The sequence below is a fragment of the Ochotona curzoniae genome, unplaced genomic scaffold, assembly GCF_017591425.1.
Source record: "Ochotona curzoniae isolate NIBS_2020 unplaced genomic scaffold, NIBS_Ocur_1.0 contig_883, whole genome shotgun sequence".
NCBI lineage: Eukaryota > Metazoa > Chordata > Mammalia > Lagomorpha > Ochotonidae > Ochotona > Ochotona curzoniae.
In genome coordinates this window covers 49,756,935-49,777,360 of record NW_024466599.1, presented here as the reverse complement: position 1 = coordinate 49,777,360, position 20,426 = coordinate 49,756,935, and the positions used below count along the sequence as shown (strand labels likewise).

Here is a 20,426-nt window from a genome sequence, read left to right as displayed (position 1 = left end):
AGTGCTGTGGTGCAGTCCGTTAAGCTGTTGTGTGCAGCAGCAGCCTCCAGTAAGGGCACTAAGGGTTAGAGTCCCTGGATGCTCCACTTCCAGGCAAGCTCCTTGCTCATGTACCTGAAACACCCATGGGGGAGACCCAGATGGACTTCCTGGCTCCTGGCTTCAGGCTGGCCTAGGTTAGCTGTCATGGCCACTGGGGTGGGGACGGCGGGTGGGAATGGGGAGCGAATAGTGGATGGAAGATCTCTCCATCTCTCTTCTCTCTTTGTAACCTTTCAAAAAAAATCAAAACAAGTAGCCACTGACCCTGCAGAATTTCATCTGGTGGTGTTGATTGAGTAGCTTATTTGCTGAGCATCTCCGTGTCTCTGACCTCATTCAAGGTGTTTGGTGAGTGACTCAGGAACCAGCAAACGTGACTTCTGCCAGACAGAGTGCATACCAGGACTCCTCCTGGGGAAGGAAGCTGGGAGGTTTCTGTCCAGTTTGCCAACGCCTGTGTCCTTTGGCCTAGTGACTTCATGCCTATTATATAATAATCTCCCATGAATGAAATGCCAACATGTGGGCCTTTTTTCTTTTATTATTGTGGCTTTATCTGCCAGAGAAAAGATGGGCAATAATCTTGTATGCCAACTACAGGAGGGAAGGGCTTGGTCTAGCCTGGCACCTCAAGCCAGGGAACATGCCACAGATGAATGTAGGAGCTCAGGGCTTCAGTTTCGTGCACGTAGCCAGGAGCATATAGGTGCATATAACATTTTTACAGGAAGATTTACTTATTTTAAAGGCAGCTTTGGAGGGTGGCAAAGAGAGAGAAATTGTTCATCCTTTAGTTCATTCAACAGATGGCCACGACGGTCAGCGCTAGGTCAGACCAAAGCCAGGAGCTTCATCTGGATCTCACACTTCAGTGGCAGGGGCCCAAACACTCGGGCCATGTTGTTTTGTTTTTCTCAGGTGCAGTAGTAGGAAGCTGGACCAGAACTGGAGAAGTCAGGGCTCAAACTGGAGCCCATATTGGAATGGGCAGCTTACAGGTGGTAGTTTTACGTGCTATACAACGCTGGCCTCGTGTTGCATTTTTTTGAGGAAAAATGAAAAATAAATATAATACAGTCATCCAGTCCTCCATATCCATGTTTTCTGCATGAACTGAGTATAGTTTAAAAAAAATTTTTTTTTTTGAGAAAGAAGTTCCATTGAACATGTAGGTCTTCTCCCTTGGTTTTACTCCCTAAATAATACAGTAACTATGTATACTGCACCTCCATGAGAAGTAATCCAGAGGTGATTTAAAGCACACAAGAGGCTGTGTGTAGGCTCTATGCAAACACTATACTACATAAAAGGGATTTCTGAATATCCACAGATTAAGTCCACCACAAAATTGCATTGCTTTATTCCCTCCTCCTAAGATGAAAATAGCTATTGTTCTATTTTTTTTATTATAAAAGTAAAAAACAGCACATATTGAGTGTAGAATGCATTTAACAAAAGTGGAGAAAAAAAAGAAACACAACCCGAGCCATTGCTCCTATTGTACTGTTTTGTAACTTTTTGCTCCGTAGGGGCTCTGAATCACCACCTCTTGAAATACATTATGTCTGAGTCAGCCTTTTGTAGTGACTGCAGTGCAGCCACACGAATGGCATGGCATCGGATGAGCTCCTGGACACACCTTCCCTGCTGGCCTGGGAATCTCCTCTGTATTAAAGTCACTTTCTGGGGCTTCCAAGGTCTTGTACACTGCACATTTTGACACACACTGTCAAATTGCTGAAGAAAAAAATAGGTAATTCCTTGCTTGCACTGGGATTGCTGGTATTGTAAATCTTAACATGATAGGTTTGAAAAAGTGACAGTACATTTTTTAATTTTGTATTTTCTTGTTTTTAATTCACATTTGTATTTAAAATTAGAGTGCTTTTTTTCTTGTTGACTGAGAAATGCTTATATAAAACAGTGATATAGGACCGATTTGCAAACATGTTCTTGTAACCTCTCATCAAAAAGCAGTCTCTTTTTTCCTTTGGTTTAAAATATTCAGGTTTGGGGCTAGCATTTTAGGTGACATTGATGTCCCACTGTGAAGTGGTGGTCTTGTGTCTAGTGTCTCCGCTTCCGAAGCATGGGGATGCACCTGGAGAGACCCTGGCTGATGGTTCAGGTGCTTGGTCCCTGCTGCCCACGTGGAAGACCTGCCTAGAGTTCTGGGCTCCTGACTGACCTGTTCCAGCCCTGGTTGTTACAGCCATTTGGAGAGTGAACAAAGGTATCTCTTTGTCACTCTGCCTTTTCTTTTCTTTTTAATGTCCCATTTATGGGGCAGATACTGATTTGCACTAGTGGTAAAGATGCCTGTGTCTCACACTGGAGGAACTGGGTTCAAGTCTCGACTCTGCTTCTCCAGCCAGCTTCCTGTTAATGCGGACTCTGGGAGGCAGTCGGGCTTCTGCCTCCCATGTGAGAGTCCTGGATCGATTCCGGTCTCCCCTCTTGTGGGCCTGTGGGGAGTGAAGCAGTGGATGGGAGCTCAGCCTTCAAGTCCTCTTCCCCCAAACCCTGCCCCATCTCTGCCACTCAAATAAATGAAGTTTCCCTAAAATAAAATTCCAGGGTTATTATATATAGCATTCTCAATTTCCTGAGGCTTAGATCTGATGCTTTTTATTGTCTTCTACAGTAGCACCCTATTTTATTTTTAATGAGAACTTGAAAAATATTTATTTTCCTTTTATTTGAAAGACAGATTGAGACAGGGTGAGATAAAAAGAGAGCTTTTTCTATCTTCTGCTTCACTGACCCCAAATGCCTACCACAGTTAGGGTTTGGTCATGCTGAAGCCAGGAGCCTGGCACCCCTGCTAGGTCTCCCATGTGGATGGGATCAGGAGCTTGCTGGATCAGGAGCTGAGGAGTTAGGACTGAAGCCAAGCACTGGGATGTGAGGTATGGGGCGGGTCCCAGATGGCATCTTAGTCTGCCCCACCACACTGTTGTTGTGATCACAGGCCTTACAGTAAATAGATTTTGTATCTAAATTAAGGCCTTCCTCAGAGTTCAGATGGCTTGTTCTTCAGGATGGAAGAACACCCATCCTGGTCTTCCCGGGTCAGTCCTGATTGCCATGGAAACAGTGATGAGGGCACTTGGGCCTGGTACCCCGTTGTATCCAGGGGCATCTCCGTGAGAACCAGGACAGGAGGTGTAGTTTATTAAGGTATCTCGGTACAGACACTGCCACCATCATCCCGCCCCCTGCACCCATGCTTGGGCCTCAGGTGCTGCTGTGCCCCCAGAGGATGTCAGCTGCCTGGCTCCTGTTGAGAATGACACAATGGGGCCTCTGGAGCCTCCTCTTCCTCTTCCAGTGCTCAGGTAACCTTACCTTTTCTTGGAAACCCAGGATGTCCTGGGCCCAGCTGTCACACGTATGCACTGCTTGCTGGGCTACCTCAGTCTTCCGGTCTGACTGTCCAGACCAACAGCTGCTCCTCTGGGAAGGGTAGGGATGGATGATGAGCCATGTTGAGGACTGGGGATGAACTTGGTTAAACCCTTGCCAGGTTAGAAGGCCAGGGGCCTGTTTCTTCTCTCTTCCCCTACCTCTGCCTCTCAGGCTAGGCTGGGCCACCGCTCCTCCTGCTGGCTGAGGTCAGCACTATTAATAGTCAGCTTAATCCTGCCCAAGCCTGAGCAAAGAGAGGAACAAGGAGGGGGACTGCCAGGCAGTCAGGGGTACCAGATGTCTGCAGGTGCAGCCCAGGGCTCAAGGTCATGTTGTCCTGCTGACCAGGCCAGCCCCTCTTCCATTGGAGAGGCTGAGTGCTCAGGGCCATTCCTGGGGATGTGGGATGTAAAAGGCTAGAATTTTCTGGAGCAGCCAGTGGGGAAGGTACCGAGGATCCATCTCCAGCAGTGTGGAACCCTTGGCTGAGCTAGAGGCCCCTGGTTCTGAGCTAGAGGTCCTACAAGAAAAGCAGCTGAAGCTGAGGAGGGGGCCTCTCTCCCAGGGCCACTGTGGACTTTGAAGCCCAGCATCTGATAGTGTTTCCTTATGGTCCTGGAGAGACTGTAAAGTTGATTTTATTTAGTTTTTTTTTAATGGGGCAGGAAGGAGGATATGGCAGTTTGCTAAAGTGAGCCTTGTGGAGGGCAAGGGACCAGGCTTTCTGGGGAACCCTGGAGACCTCCTTCCTGCAGCCAGCCAAGGGTCCACAGCACCTGCTGTGGGGAGCAGTGAGGGCCCTAGGCCGAGGCCTGGTCATTCAGAGATGGACACTGAACAACTGATACTGTGGGAGGAAGCAGCAGGCTCGGGCTGAGGCTGGGCAGAGCCAAGGATGGAAGGAAGAAGGTTGCAAAGGAGGCTGTGGAGTGGGAGTGACTGTCAAGGGCCTCAGGTGGGTTCTGAGTCCATGCGTGCCTGCCGTCTGACTGAGGACCTGTCAGGTGATGGGGAAGTGTGGCTGCCTGCCGCTGGATGCCACTGAGGTTTCTAGAGGAGGCCTCACCTACAGTTCTCTAACAGGTGGGTAAGCCCTACCTGGCTGCTACTAGGCAAAGGTCAGCAAGGGTGGAGTGGGCAAGCAGGCTACTGGGTAAGGCCTCGGGGTGTCAACAGGGCCTCCTTGCTGGCAGCACCCTCAGCCAAGTAGTTCCTTGGGAGCAATACTTAAATGTAGGGTGGCTCAGGCACCTCAAATCTAAGAGAAAGTAGTATTAGAGAATTTTGATGAGTTACTCTGATGTGTTTTTCTAAATTAGATTTAGTTTAATTTTAGTACTAATTACAAAAGTGAGAGAGTTGTGGACCCATGTAGACATCTGATTAAGATGGGAGGGGGCGGTTCTGGGTGCTGGGAAATGCAGGTGAGATACTTGTTTTCGTCTGTCTTCCTGTCTGGTGGGGAGTGCGAGGTGGGTAGATGCATTGCTCCTGGCAGTCAGACTATATCAGTACCAGGGATGCAGTTACCTTAGAGACCCAATGAGGAGGAAGAATGTTTTGGAGAATGTCATTTGAGTGGTCTTGATTATTGGCTTTGTTACACCAGGGGTGAGAAATTCTAAGGCTGGTTGGCTGTCTGTGTCTACCTCATTGTGTCCACAGCCTTAGGTGCTCACCGCCAAGCCTGGACTGGAGTGTTGTTCAGCCTGCCCTTTCCATCCTTTGGAGAGGTGCTCAAAGCCTTCTTCTGTCGGCTTAGGTGAGCCCACAGTCTTGTCTATCCTTGCATGGGAATCAGCAACTGAGGTGACCTAGTTCCAGCATGTGCTCTGGGGGTCAGATCACATGTCTATATGATTTTCCCTGAGGTCAGGGATTGAGTGCAGAAGTCTAGTTGGGGAATCCCCTAAGAAATCCCATCTGGGAAGTCATCATGTGTACAGCTGGTGCAAGACCAAGCCCAACCTGCCCCCTACACCAGCCCACATATGTACCAAGGAATACATTTGCCTGGCCAGTCCCACCCCCTAGCCCTGAGTTTCACACAAGCCAGCAGATGCTATGGCCTAATGTGACCAGATCTGGCCCACCTCCAACCTCAGCTCTTAAGTGCACTAGCAGTTGCTACAGCCTAGTTGGAGTAACCCCAAAGCACCCCTACAGGCTTGCCCTCCGCCACAGCTCTTGCATGGCAGGTGCTGTGACCCAGCTAGTGTGGCCTGGCCTAGTCTGGCCTGGCCTGGCCTAGTCCTAGCTCTCAACAGTGGATGCTGCAGCCTAGCCCAGCCTGGCCCACCCCAGTCCCACTCTCAGGATTACTGGTGTATGCTGTGACCTAGCTTGGCTCTGCCTGCCCCCAGCTACAGTTCTTGTGTGTGCCAGCAGGTGCTGCTGTATAGCCTGGCCTGGCATGCCCCCAACCCTGGCTTTCATGTGTACCAGAGAGTGCTGTGGCCTAGTTTGAGGGTGACCTCAAAGAATCCCTACTAGGCCCACCACCAAATAGAGCTCTCATAAGTACCAGGGGGTGCTGCAGCCAAGCCCAGCCTGGTCTACCTCCAGCCCCAGCTCTCGTGTGTCACAGCTGGTGAGTTGGTCTGGTTTGGGAAGGCCCTGTGGAGTTCCCCCACCCAATCCATCCCCTATCCCAGCTTCCCTGATTACTTGTAGATACAGTGACCTGGTCCACAAAAGCACTTAGAGATCATTTTACACGTGTCACCAAGCCCTCAGTGGCCCCCATTCCAACTACTTCCTGGCCCTCGGCAGTGTGTATACAACAATGGTGATAGCATTGGGGTAGCCCTGGCTGACACATGCCCACATTGGCACAGTGGGCACTCTGCCCCCTCCCTCCCTAAATACATTTCTATTTTTATGAATAGATAACTCTGCTGGCACAGTGGTATAGTTAACACAGAGTTGGCACTAACTAGGCCTAGAGTGCCTGCCAACTATTGGCTGTTTTTCTCCCGGGAGTGTAACACTTGCCTAGGTACAAGGCAACCTGGGCTCTTGCCTACAGCTGGGGTGTGATGTGTTTCTAATTATGAAATTAATATTGATTATGGAAGTTTGGAATTATACAGTGAAGTACCAAAAAAAAAAAGTAAAAAACAGAAGCCATCCTAGATGTTCTACATTTTCAAGTTAAACTGAAATTGCTGTTTTGGGTTAAAACCATCCAATACCGGTAATTCTGTATGACTCAACTCAAGATGAAGATCTCGCTGTATTTCCTTCATCATTCAGACTTTGCAGAAATGTGAGGTTCTCAGCTGTGGCTGTTTTTTTACTTATTTTTAAATTTTTTAAATTTCATTTTATTTTGTGTTATTTGAATGTTCATTTCTCTCCCCAGCTACCACGCAGAGTCCGATGATTCAGTTGAATGAATACAAGTGCTGAAATGAGGTGGCTCATTAAAAATAAAGTTTCTTTTTGGACTTTAATTCCATATAATGAGAATCATGACTGTGAATCTCAAGTTGAGATGCTCAGACGGTTTTTCAGTTAGTGGTGATTTCTGAGGTGTAACACAAAAATCGCTCTTACTAAAACCCCAAATATCTTTTTGTCTGGCCTACATCCTTCTCCTTCCCCTGGTGCTGCTGCAGAGTGGGAGTAGAGGAGTCTAAGAGGCCAGGCTCAGCCCCTGGGGGCACGATCAACCACAAGGCCAGGATGGAGGATGGCATTTGAAGTCACAAGGGCCCATGGAGCAGATACAAGGCTGAGCCCTGGCGCCGTGCAGCACCAGAAGCCAGAGAGAAGGCCAGCACTGTCTAGGGGTCCCTGTCTGGCCCAGACAAGGGGGAGGGAGTGGCCCCTTAGGAAGGAACCCCTCATGTGGAGCCCCAGCTAGCCAAACCCAGAGTTGCACCAATGCCTAGAGTTCAGGAGCCCAGGGCTGCGCACCTACACCTACCTGGTGCCTGTCATTCAGGTGGCTGCCATCAGAGGGCGCCCACGTACAGTGATGATGCCCAGCAACAAAGAGCCTCAGAGACAGCGGCCTGTCTGGACCAGCACCAAGACCTTGCCCAGGGATTCAGCTCCTTTGATCCACTTGAGGGATGTTTCTGCCCTTGAGAGAAGCTGCCAACCTTTCTCTGTGAGGGCAGCACAACCCGTGACTGTTTACTGGTAAGGATTTCATCTGAGCCTGTGTAATCAGAGGTCAGGGCAGGATGGGACATTCAACCATGGCAGAAGGCATATGCCCAGGGCCTGTGCAGAGGGGCCTTGCCCACCCAGAGACTCTTGTCACTTTCTGCTTGTCGCCCTTGGTAGGTCTAGAGGCTTAGTATTGTGGTGCAGAGAGTTAAGGCCCCACCTGTAATCTCAATAGAACAGTAGAGACAGGATCACAGGATTCCTCCCACAAGCCCCCCAAAGGGGGACTCTTATCCAGGTGCCAGGGAGGGATGACGGGGGGGCTGTGTGAACCCACACTTCACTTTGCTTCTGTGTATACTCTGCCTCTAGTTTGCTCTTCCAGCAGCAGCTGTCTCAGGATGTGTTGTAGGATGGCAGAGTCTGGGTTCTTGTGTCTGACGCAGAAGGGAATTTAGGGATGAGCCACAGTCGGGTACAGTTGAGGAGGGGGCTTATTTGCACAGGGAGAGTCCTCACTTGTGCTTGAGTGAGGGCTGTGTCCAGCAGCGGGTGGGGTGTCACAGCAGGTGGGGCTTGAGTCCAACCCATTTTCCTGCTTTTTCTGGAAGGCTGGGAAGTGTCACGTTGTTGTCGGGTATCTGGTGGGAGGGGGAGCGTTGACCATGGTCACTTTATTAGAATCTCACTATGATGATTTATAGTGTTATAGATTGTGGCTGGCACGCCATCAGCAGCTGTGTTGGTTATTTGCAGCCTTGGCTAGTCCATGGCACAAAAGGCCGAGTGGGCAGGGTCGAGGGGAAGGGCCAGTGGCATCAGTACCTCCTCTTTGTCCTCACTGCCTGCTTGCCAGGACCAGTGTCCACCACAGCCAGTCTGTCCAGCTGGACCCTGTCCTCCCCAAAGTGGCTGTGGTCCCAGTGTTGTGCCCATGCCCTGTGGCCTCTAGGTTTGGGGCTGGAGTGTGTGGAAAGCCTGTTTGTCTCTGTGGGAGAATGCCAAGGTGGGGACAGATGCCTAGTTTTACTGTTTTGTCCCTGTTTGTTGACTTACTTTATCTGACTCCTCAGGCCACCTGAGGGTTTCCTGGAGCAGGCAGCCCCCCAGCAGGTGCAGAGACCCCAGGGACAGACCTCATAGTCCTGCTGGCTGCTACCCTGCTGTGGGACTTTGGAAATTGTCCTTGTATTCTATCCAGTTGTCTCCTAAAAAGATTCCAGGGGGATTTCTTTTTCATTTCTTTTTAAGATTTATTTATTGTTATTGGAAAGTCAAATTTACAGAGAGAAAGAGAGACAGAATATCTTCCATCTACTGGTTCACTCCCCAAGTGGCTGTGACTGCCGGAGCTGAGCCGATCCAAAGCCAAGAAGAGCCGGGAGCTTTTTCTTGGTCTCCCACATGGGTGCAGGGTCCCAGGGCCTCAAGCAGGGAGCTGAATGGGAAGTGGATCAGCCAGGATACGAACTGGCGTCCATATGGTATCCCCATACATACAAGGTGAGGACTTCAGCCAGTAGGGTACCGGGCTGGGTCCTCCCTGGGGATTTCTAATCAGGTCCAGCCATGGATCTGTCCAGCAAGGTGCTGAAATGGTTCTGACCACAGCCAGCAGAAGGACTTGCTCATACGTGTCCCAACAACTAGCAGTTGGGGGCTGTGCCATGATCAGTTTTTACCTGATGTGTGAGCCCTTACATTCTCTCTTTTCCCTTAGAGGTGCCTAGGAGTCCTAGGGGAGCCTATCCTAGAGCTGGGGGTGAGAGTCCTGTGACCTTCCAGACCAGGAAAGCAGTCTCTCCCACCAGGATTCAGATTGAGCTCTTTGGTTCTCAGAGTGGATTGTGAACGGGAAGTCCTATGGGAGAAGTGTCTTGTCTAGTTTCCCAGGGCTTCTCCGCTATGCCCCCCCACATCGGGGTGGCGGGACACCCAGCTCCATTCCCTCTGGCTGCCCCTCTTTTGTTGTTCCCTGGGGCTGGACCATGAGAGCAGAGGGACACCCCCAAATGGAGCTTGAGAAGCACCACCACCCACAAAGCGCCTGTGGAGGGTCCCACCACAGCCCTGCCTCCGCGTGCTCTCCCATGCCTGGTTGGTTAGTGGAGGGGTGGCCTCTCTAATTATAATTTCTGCCCGGCCTAATTACAGTGGGCTAATTTGGTAATGGCTTTGGGAACTGAGTGCCTCTACATGGGGGCAGCATTACAGCCACTGGGTCCCAGACAAGGGAGCTAGGCCAAATGGAGACCCATTGGAGCTGAGCATACCCCCAGGGTCCTGTGCTAGTGATCAGAGCAAGGCCCTGTGTGTCTACTCAGTGCTGCCTGGTCTGTGTGGGTCTCTTTCTTCTGTGGGAGCCCCGGGAGCCCTAGGAGACCATGCTGAATGGCATCAGCTGGGACCTTGCCAGTTTAAACCAGCTTCCTGCCTGTGGCCTGGGAAAGCAGTAGAAGACGGCCCAAAGCCTTGGAACCTGTACCCATGTCAGAGACCCGGAAAAGGCTCTGGGCTTCTGGCTTCGGATTGGCGCAGCACTGGCCATTGTGGCTGCTGGAGGAGTGAATCAACAACAGAAGATCTTCCTCTGTCTTTCCTCTTCTCTGTGTGTCTAACTTTGCAATAAAAAAACGAACACGCACACACACGCACACACACACCCAGGACTCCACTCCAGTAACTCATGACCTTCCGTCCATTAACATGTGGCGGAGGCCAGTTCACCCCTGATACCTGTCTATGCTTTCCTCTGACCAAATGTGTTGTCCCCACAGGCAAGTCCCACCTGGCCATCGTGCAGAAGGTCAACAACGAGGGTGAGGGAGACCCCTTCTACGAGGTCCTGGGCCTGGTCACCCTGGAGGACGTCATTGAGGAGATCATCAAGTCTGAGATCCTGGACGAGTCGGACATGTACAGTGAGTTTCAACCCCATCCCGTGGGCCCGCAGTCACCTGCCCTGCCGGGCCCAGAAGTCCGGGGTCCCTGGGTCTGAAGGCCATGGCATAGGGTGAGGAGGAGGGCCAGGGGGCAGGTGCTATGTGCTGACCAGTTGCTGAGAGCAGTGAAGGGAGGCAACCTTATTTGCTCCTGGCTGCTTACAGGCATGTGGGGGGTGGGTACTGTTCTCATTAGTTCTGAGTCCTTGGGGTCATTATCTCAGTTCCAGATTCTTTGTCTTGCAGCCGACAACCGGAGCCGGAAACGAGTGTCTGAGAAGAACAAGCGTGACTTCTCAGCCTTCAAGGATGCTGACAATGAACTCAAAGTGAAAATCTCACCCCAGCTCCTCCTGGCTGCTCATCGCTTCCTAGCCACAGGTAGGAGCTCAGGGGGACCGCTGGAGTGTGGAGGGAGATGCAGGCACAGGGAAGAAATCCTGGGCCTCTGGCTACTGTCTTCCCTGCTGGGGACAGCAGGTCCCTGGGCTGGACACTGCATACCTGAGTAGGTGGGTGGAGCCATGCACTTGCGCCATCTTGTGCTGTCTTGCTAGGCATAGTGACAAAGCAGGAAGCTGGCTCAGAAACAGAGCAGCTAGGACTCAAGCCTGTGCTCCAATGTGGGGTGTCAGTGTTGCAAGCAATGGCTTACCCCGCTATACCACAGGACCAGGCCCCGATGGTAATGATTTGAGCAGCATTTGTGAAGCACTTTGCCCAAGCCAGGAGTGTGTCTTACGTGCTTTACTTGTGTTATCTCGTTTGACCTTGCAACCACCCTCTGAAGCTTTATCCCCATCTTATGTCTGTGCAAACTGAGGCGCGGGTTAAGTGATTTGCCCAGAGTCCTGTGTGGTTAGGAATGGCACCACCCTCCAGGCCCATGCAGGCAGATGTAAGACTTGGGCTGAAGCAGCCCAAAACCAGAGGGGAATGGGAGGGAGGGCATGCCCAAGCTGGCTGGGTGGGAGGGCTTCTCAGCAGTGATCCGGCGAGCACCCTAGGTCACCTGGCCTGGGCCCCTCTGTGTGATGCTGCTCTCTCTCCCTATTCCCACAGAGGTCCCCCAGTTCAGCCCCTCACTGATATCAGAGAAGATCCTGCTGCGGCTGCTCAAGTACCCAGACGTCATTCAGGAGCTCAAGTTTGATGAGCACAATAAGTACTACGTCCGCCACTACCTGTATACCCGGAATAAGCCTGCCGACTACTTCATCCTCATCCTGCAGGTGAGTGCCCCTCCTCTTGACAGCCCCCCACCTTCAGCCCAGGCTGGTCCTACGTCATCCGTCCTCTCCTTTGGGGTCACTTGTGCCACCGTGGTCAGCACCCTGTGCTTTTCAGGGCTCCGGTTGCGCTGGCTGCCCCACTCACTCCTCACCACGCTCCTCTTTGTCTTTCTTCTCGGTAACCTTGGCCTTGTGTTCTCGCAGGGGAAGGTGGAGGTGGAGGCAGGAAAAGAGAACATGAAGTTCGAGACGGGTGCCTTCTCCTACTATGGGACCATGGCTCTGGCCTCCGTCCCCTCTGGTGAGTGCACAGGGCTGTGGGAGTGAGGGTGGGGAGCAGGTGTGTCGGCAAGGGCCTAGTGGAGGTGGCCTGGAGGAACAGACTTGCCCTCTTGGAGGCAGGGAGGAGGACTCTGGGGAGGGAAGGTCAGGGAACCTTAGAAGGTCACAGGTGTTTAAATGGCCGTGGCCTGGAGTTGGAAGCAATTTCCTGGTCCACTGTGATGAAGTGTAATGAGACCTAAAAGGAGTGGCAGAGCCAGCCAGCCAGGGCCCTCACAGACTAACAGCAGGTGGCAGGAGGAGGTGAGGGATGGGAACTCTGGGGAATCCAAAGTGCCCAAGTTTAGGAGCCAGGCCAGTGCCCTGGTGGGTAGCAGACGGTTCCGCCTTTTCCAGGGCTGAGCCACTGCCTTTGGTTAAGGGTTGATTCTAGTGGAATGAAGGGACCTCAGGGACAGGCAAAGGGAACAGGCTTCCCCACTCTCCAAGAGTAGGTGTGGGGGGTCCAGGGAAGGGTAGTCTGACTGCTGCAGTGCCCACTGCTTCTCTAGTCCTGGGTGGTTTGATCTTTTCCTGCCAGAGTGGCTGTGTGATGGCAGTGGGAGCCCTGCAGGGGGCACCCGTGTCTCACCCCCTCCAGTCATCACTCCATACGCACCCTCTGACCTGGGGAACCTGCTGCAGGAAGGAAAGGTGACAGTCCACTTTGATGCTAAGTACTAAGCCATGCTGGTGGATGGGCGACTGTGGCTCCCGGGAAACCTGGGCTAGGGTTGTCACTGACCTTTAAGAAGAAGGGACACTTGCAAGGGGCCCAGGGATACCTGCTCATCCCATGCACCAGGACAAGCCTGGGTGGCACAGGCTGCTGGGCAGCTGGGGTGGTCAAAGAGCCACGCTGGGGCAGGTAGACCCTGCCTGGACACCTCAGTTGTCATCCACCTTGGGGGAATCTGTTCTGGAGGAGAGTGAGCTTGTGTGAGGGCCTCAGGCACCCTTTTCCTGTGGCATCACCTCAGATACCTGGTCATGGTTCTGGGCTCCGTCCCTCCACTCTAAGTCCCACTCCAGTGGCTGGGAAAAAGGGGGACCTCCCTGGGCTCAGGTGGCCAGCTCTGTCCTTCTCCACACGCCTGTCAGAGCTACAGTGCCTTCCCTGCTCTGTACCCTTCTGGTTCCTGTCTGCTCTGTCTCTGCTGTTTCCGTGGCCCTGGGTACTGCCTCCTGACCCCACCCTTGACACTGACCTCCTCCTCTTTTGCTCCAGTGCCTTCAGCCCAGGTCGGGTGTCCGCTTACCAAGCGGAATTCCTTGCTCTCCTGGCTTGCAGGTAAACATCGCATGGCTGGAGAGGTCCGCATTGCCACCTATCACCTGGCTGCACCACAGCTGCACTAACCCCTCCCCGGGGCACACCCAGGGGCGGCCAGCCTGCCTCATACTGGCGTGGCCTGGCTTCAGGCCTGATGGCAGGTGGCTTTGCTCTGGTGCTGAAAAAGCCTTTTAGTCTTTGAGAAGGTGCATGTGCAAACTCTACAGACAGACACACAGACAGACGCCCACGTGCAAGCCCTGCAGACACAAATACAGATGGTAGCCCATGTGCAAACCCACAGAGAAATACATACACGTGCAGTTGGTAGTCCTGTCAAAAGTGTCGCAGACACACACACTCACACAGACAATAGCGCATGTGCAGACTCCTGCACACAGACACACACAGAGACCCCAGGCTGGGAGGAGTGGTATGTCCTTGCTGGTCTGTGCCCGACACGGCATGCAGAAGACAGGGCAGCTGGTCTGCAACCCTTACGGCAGGCTGCCGCAGCTTTGGCCAGGGACTTCTCACTCATCAGCTGCCCTGCACACACGCTTGACTTTCCTCCTGCCTTGGCTTCCCCTTCCATCTCTGCATCTGTGTGCCTGGGAGAGGCAGCATGGGGCAGCGGGCAGTGCAGGCCCCATTCACACACCACCTCTGCAGTTACAGCTAAACGACGCCTTGTGTGGAAAAGGGGCCGATTCGTGTACCAGCTTCTGTAGAGCTGTCAGGGACAATAAGCAACAGAGTTGATAGAAAATATTTAATTGGAAAAAAGTATTTAGTTGGAGCACAATTACTAGGTTTTTTTTTAATCTGTTACAACTAAAATGTCCCATTCCAGCTGGAAAAGACTTAGGAAAAGGCCAGACCCAGTGCCCTTTTCTGAATGCCGTCACACTTTGTAAGATTTGCATATGTATGCATTTATTTATTTGAAAGAGAGAGAGACACATAAACACAGAGACTAGAGAGAGAGAGAACTTCACTTTTAGCACAAAGAACGGAACACTTCAGCCACACTTGGCTGAATGTTCTGATGGCTGTTGAGTCCCAGGGTTCATGTTCATGCTCTTTAGTAGTCATTTGTTAGTACAGCTAATGTAATAGTTACTGAATAGTTAGCTAAGCCAACGAGTTTGGTCCATGTTCTGTTTTGTGAAACGTCCACCTTCCTTCACAATGAATATTTTCATGTATCTCATTGTTTGCAGGCTGTTCCCTTTGTCTCTTTCTCTGGAATTTGTACTTATTTATGTGAGAGGCAGAGAGATGGAGACAGTTTTCCCATCTGCCAGGGAGCCAGGAGCTCAATCCGGTGCTCCCACACAACTGGGTGGCAGCGCCCTATTGCTTCAGCCCTTGCTGCTAAATGCCTCCCTGCCTTCACCTTTCTTGCCCGCAGAGTGAGCCCTGTGCTGCCTCTAGTGGCAGGAAGAGGCCATTACCACCTGTGCCCCAGGGGCCGCTGGCATGTGCCCAGCTCAGGGGGCCAGTGAGTGCCTATGAGAAGGACAGCTGGCTGCCCCTCTGCCAGGCCATCTGAGGTACAGACTTAGGAGGAATGACTTCTACATGTGCAGCACAGGCCTTTGGGATGTGAGCAGCTGTCCTAAGTGAGGGTTGCATGCCTGTAAAAGTAAACAGTTCATGTCACTTGCCCTAGTAAACTGGTATTGAAACAAAGGTAGCAACTTGTCTACCAGAGTAATCATGGTGTTGCTCTGGACTGATGAGTTGTTGGGGAGATGAGACATTTGGTTGCTGTAAACTGTGTTTTGGTTTCTGTTTTCTGGCTTGTTCATTTGATTCAGCAGACTTTTTTTTAATGATTTATTTATTTTTATTAGAAAGATTTACAGAGAGAAGGAAAGACAGAGAAAGATCTTCCATTCACTGGTTCACTCCTCAAATGGCTGCATTGGCCAGAGCTGAGCTGATCTGAAGTTGGGAGCCAGGGGCTTCTTTCGGGTCTCCACGCAGAGTCCCAAAGCTTTGGGCCATCCTCTGGTGCTTTCCCAGGCCCCTAACAGGGAGCTGGAAAGCTGGAAGGGAAGTGAAGCAGCCGGAACACAAACTGGTGCCCATAGGAGATGCTGGTGCTTGCAGGCAGAGGATTAGCTAAATGAGCTATCATACCTGCCGCAGCAGTAGACTTTTTTTGTTGTTGCACAGCACTTTTTTTTTAAAAAGATTTATTTATTTTTATTGGAAAATTAGATTTACAGAGAGAAAGAGAGACAAAGATCTTCCATCATTTAGAATGGTTCACTGTCAAAGTGGCCGCAATAGCTGGAGCTGAACTGATCCAAAGCCAGGAGCCAGGAGCTTTTTCTGGGTCTGCCACATGGATGCAGGGTCCCAAGGCTTCCTTGGGGTGTCCTCCGCTGCTTTCCTAGGCCATAAGCAGGGAGCTGAAAGGGAAGTGGAGCAGCTGGGACACGAACTGTTGCCCATATGGGATCCTGGCAGCTGCAAAGTGAGGACTTTAGTCACTAGGCTACTGCACTGGGCCATTCACAGCACTTCTAAAATGCACTAACTCTGGCTTTGACGAGGTCAGACCTTGGTGTGGTTCTGTGTGTTCCTAAGAATTTTCCTGTACATGGGCTTCCATTGCTGGGAGTGGGCTCTAGGGCTCCTGGCCTGATGGCTCTGCTCTCCCCACAGACCGGTCCCCGGCCCACCCCATGCCCCTTAGCCGCTCGGCCTCCCTCAGTTACCCGGACCGCCCAGATGCCACGACCACCACCACCACCACCACCACCACAACCCCAACCCCTTCTCCCTTGACGGGCAGCAGCAACCAGTTCGGCAGCTCTGTCCTGGGCCAGTATGTCTCCGACTTCAGCGTGCGGGCGCTGATGGACCTGCAGTACATTAAGGTGAGTGCCTCTTGGGCCCTCCGTGCAGTCACCTGTTTGCATCACTCTGCTCCAGAACCGGCTGCCTGCTGCCTTGGGAGCTCAGGCTTCTTGCCTCCCTCGAGCCTCGCTCTCAGCAAAGGGGTCCCCGGAGGTTTGGCTCTGCTCCTCCTGGTTGTGTCCTCTCATCCTGTCGGCCCAGTGCTGGTGTGGGGGTGTGCCTGCCAGCAGGAGTGCTGCAGGGCCTCACCCCCTCCTCCCGCAGATCACGCGGCAACAGTACCAGAATGGGCTGCTGGCCTCACGCATGGAGAACAGCCCACAGTCCCCCGTGGATGGGCACACCACCTGCATGGACAACTTTGCCGAGAAGTGCGAGCTGCCAGTGGTGGATGAGACTACGACACTTCTCAACGAACGCAACTTCTTGCTACACAGAGGCTCCCATGAGAGTGTCATCTGACAGGAGGGCCCGGGGTCCCCCGCCTGCCCTGCGGGGGCCTCCCCAGTGGGCCCGCATCAAGAGAGGGAGCCTGTGCAGCCGGAAGGGTAGACGGCCCAGCCAACTGGGCAGCCACTCAAGTGGGGCTCTCTGACCAGCTCAGAGGTGTCCACGGCTACCCTGGCCTGGACTGCTGGGACAATGGGCTGGCTACTATGAGCAAAGGCTTTTTTTTTTTTTTACTGGATTTCTAAGTGGGACTCATTGCTCCTCTTTTTAAGTATCATTTTGGGAAGGGTTGACAGGGTTAAGGAACTTTATTTAAAAAAAAAAAATTTTTTTTAAATATTTAGAAAGGGGGAGGGTTATCTCACCCCAGGAAGCAACAGCCATAACGTGCTTCCAGCTGTGACTTTCCAGCTTGTGTCCCTGACTCAGGGAGCCCCCGACCCCCTTTCACTTCTGCCTCCACCGTGCTGCCAACAACCCGCAGAGGTCAGAAGCCCAGAACCCTCTGGAGGCCAGTTGACTCTTGGGAAGGAGGCAGCTGTCCCCCCAAGAAGCACCAGAACCAAATGACGTTGCGGTCGGCTGCCTGGACACGGGCCTTGAGGCTTGTCGGAAGTCACCAAGGCCGAGGGACTTCTGGATAACCGTGATCAGGGATGCAGTGAGCTAGCTGCAGCCTCCCAGGCTCTCCCAGTGAGTTGGGGGCCTGGCCGGGACTCTGTCCTGGAGACGGCATCCTCCTGAGACTGGGCCACACTCAGATCATCAGGCAGGGCCTCAGACCTTCCCCGCTGCTGCCTCCTCGACCCAGGCCCTGCCCTCACTTGTACCAAAGGTTGCCCCCCTCGGTGCGGTAGGTGTCTTCGACAATGGAGGTGACTTGGCTGGGTGGCCCTGGTCCTAGGTGTCTGTGTTGTTAGCAGCAAATTGCCCCTTCACCCTACCATCTCTCAAGGAGTCAAGGCCCCCAGCTCGACTCCCTGTTTCCAGTCCCCAAACCTCAATCCCTCCTGGGGGTTGGGGATGAGACGACATACTGGTAGTTGCCACCTCAGCAAGTTCTTGGGGTTCTTTCCTCTGCGGCTGCCCAGAGGCTCACCTGATGTCCTTCACCAGCCCTTGGAACCCTGGAGAAGAGTTCTGCTAAAGGCATGCAGCTGGCAGCCCCCTTTCTTGGCACCTTTGCCCTGTCCCGGGGCTCTAGACTTCCACTGTGGGGAGGCTGTGGGACCAAGGGCTGTGATGGCCCTTCTGTTGTCAGGTACAACAGGAGCTTGGACCTGGAATCCAGGTGAAAGGGGTTCGCAGCCCACCGCCACCACTACCACCACCAAGTAGTGTTCACGCACTCCTTTCTTCAATCAGTGGAGTCCTGTCACCCCAAGTGCTCTGCTTTCCAGGTACCTGGAGAATCTTAATTGCTGGGACTGGACTATGTCTCACACCGAAGTCCACTGCACCTGACCAGTCTCAGAATTGACTCCAAGAAGCCTGAATGGAAGGTGGTGTGACATCCATGGGTCCTTAGCCTTAAGGACAAAAAAAAAAAAAAGACGCCAGACTTCTGGTCCCTGGGGGGAGAACCCCTTTGTTTGCTACAGGAGCAGCTTGTTCCCCTGTCTTTACGAGAGCTGGCAGAGCCGAGTGCTGGGCACAGCCAGACACACTGGCCCCAACCATGTGGGTGTGTGTGGAGCAGGAGCGGGTGCACACGCCTCACAGCTACCTCTCTGCACACACACAGCTTCTTCTAACAGACGGTCCTTCCCCTTTCCCTGCCCCCATTACAATCACTTTTCGCAGAGGGTCATAATTCTTTCCAAATATTACTGGTCCGATGACTTCCTCCTCCCAGTGCAATTTTTTTTTTCTTTCCACTTCCTATTCCAACCTCTAGTTCCTGGGCTGAGCCATACCCTGGACCTGGCCCACCCTGCTTGTCTTCCCTGTAAGGGAAAACTTCGCAACCGGTATCCAAATGGGTAGGCAAGTCACAGCCACGGTAGCAAATAACTCCTATTTATTTTGCATAAGATTTTAATTTGTATATTTTTGTGATTTATTTTGGCATCGTTATGAGTTTGACTCTCGGGGAGTTTCGTTGTTATGCCTCTTGTGTCTTTTGTCACAAAACTGATAATATTTGCTAAACAATATATGGAATTTATTTTTGATTGGTAATAAAAGATGAAATATATATACACCTTGGTGAGTTGGCACCTTCCACGTTTGCATTGCTTCCGTGTTTCCACATCTGTTGTAAAAGCAGAAGTGGCCGTGGCTGGCCATCACTTACCGACAGGACAAGGGGCAAAGAAATATCTGTAGATAGTTTAGCAGGGAGAGGCAAGTGGAAATTAACTTACAGAACATATACACAGTCTAGGCTGTTGCTAGAGGAGTCCAGAGAGACAGCTGCTGGTGACATCCGGGGCAAAGCACCCAGTACCATCATCACCAACCTGGATGGCTTAGGGTGTCGCCAGCAACTGTTGAGATGCACTGGGGATGAGCAGGTTGCCCCTTCTCTCTTCCTAGCAGCTGAGGGACAAGTAGGGCTACAATCGTGCTGTTATTAGCCACAGTGGCCACACTTGGGTTGGGCTTGAGATTCAGACTGACACCCCTTTGCGTGTCCAGCTGTGCAGACTCCTCCAGCAGGGGTGGTGGCTGGTGGGAGCCTCCAAGGAAGGCCGGGACTCTGCCACCACGGCTTCACCGAGCAGAGAGCTTGGGGAGAAGCTGGACAAAGCTGGCACTTGAGGATATTCCAGAAAAACAGGAACGGATAGAAAAGTTTGTGTAGGGGCGGGCTCTGTCTGCTCCACACATCTAAGGCCCACTACAGGCCACGTGCTGCAGACTCCTCAACAGGTCAGGGGAGAAGACCCCCCTTATGGAGCTAGTCCCACCAGGGCCTTCTGACATGCTGTCCTCTCGGCCTAGGACACTTCTTCCAGGTGGCATGCTGCTCACCCTTCGTCTGCTCAAACATCACCTTCTTGGAGAAGCCTGCCCTGACTACCTCCATGTTAGACAGCATCCCCCTCAATACCTCTGTCTCCTTTGCCCACCCAGCTTTTCCCCCACAGCACTTAGCCACTTTGTGGGACAGGCACTGTGGCACAGCTGACTAAGCTGTGGCTTGCAATGCCTGTCTACCATATTTGAACTTCCTGCTGGGGCACCTGGGAAGGCTACAGATGACAGCCCAAAGTGCTGTGTCCCTGCCACCCACATGGAAGCCTGGGATGGAGTTCCTGACTCTTGGTGTAGGCCTGGCCCAGCCCTGGCTGCTGTGTGCGTCTGGGAAGTGAACCCGTACATGGAAGATCCTGAAAAGCCAGGTGTCTCCACTGATGACGATTAACCAGGGATGGGGCAGAGAATGGCGCATTCTCAAAGGCTGACTGTGAGCAGCACTCTCCTACATCTGCTGCTCTTTTTTTTTTTTGGCCCCCAATTGGGTTTTTGTATCTCTGGGTATTAGTTTAATGACCAGTTCTGTTCAGTAAAGGTCATGTACAATTCTACACTGCCCGGGGAGTCGTCCCTCTTGTCCCTCTTCTAAAGCAACTTGAGGGCCCGTCTAGGTGGCCTAGCAGTTAAAGTCCTCGCCTTGCACATGCCAGGATCCCATACGGGCGCTGGTTCTAATCCCAGCAGCCCCGCTTTCCATCCAGCTCCCTGCCTGTGGCCTGGGAAAGCTGGGGAGGATGGCCCAAAGCTTTGGGACCCTGCACCCGTGTGGGAGACCAGGAAGAG

The 20,426-nt window shown here is 52.4% G+C and overlaps 1 protein-coding gene across 2 annotated transcripts in view; it reads left to right on the top strand.

Annotated features, from left to right (window-relative positions):
* CNNM4 (cyclin and CBS domain divalent metal cation transport mediator 4) overlaps positions 1–18,862 on the top strand; it is a 41,597-nt gene extending 22,735 nt beyond the window's left edge. Inside the window, exons 2-7 of one of the 2 annotated variants that reach the window (XM_040993490.1) lie at positions 10,347–10,490; positions 10,758–10,892; positions 11,574–11,743; positions 11,948–12,044; positions 16,017–16,231; positions 16,476–18,862. In XM_040993490.1, coding sequence (XP_040849424.1) covers positions 10,347–10,490; positions 10,758–10,892; positions 11,574–11,743; positions 11,948–12,044; positions 16,017–16,231; positions 16,476–16,673 — 959 coding nt within the window. In that variant the 3' untranslated portion in view covers positions 16,674–18,862. Of the gene's footprint in view, positions 1–10,346; positions 10,491–10,757; positions 10,893–11,573; positions 11,744–11,947; positions 12,045–16,016 lie in introns of both variants that reach the window. The other variant, XM_040993489.1, reaches the window with a different exon arrangement.
* Positions 18,863–20,426: the final 1,564 nt, after the last annotated feature.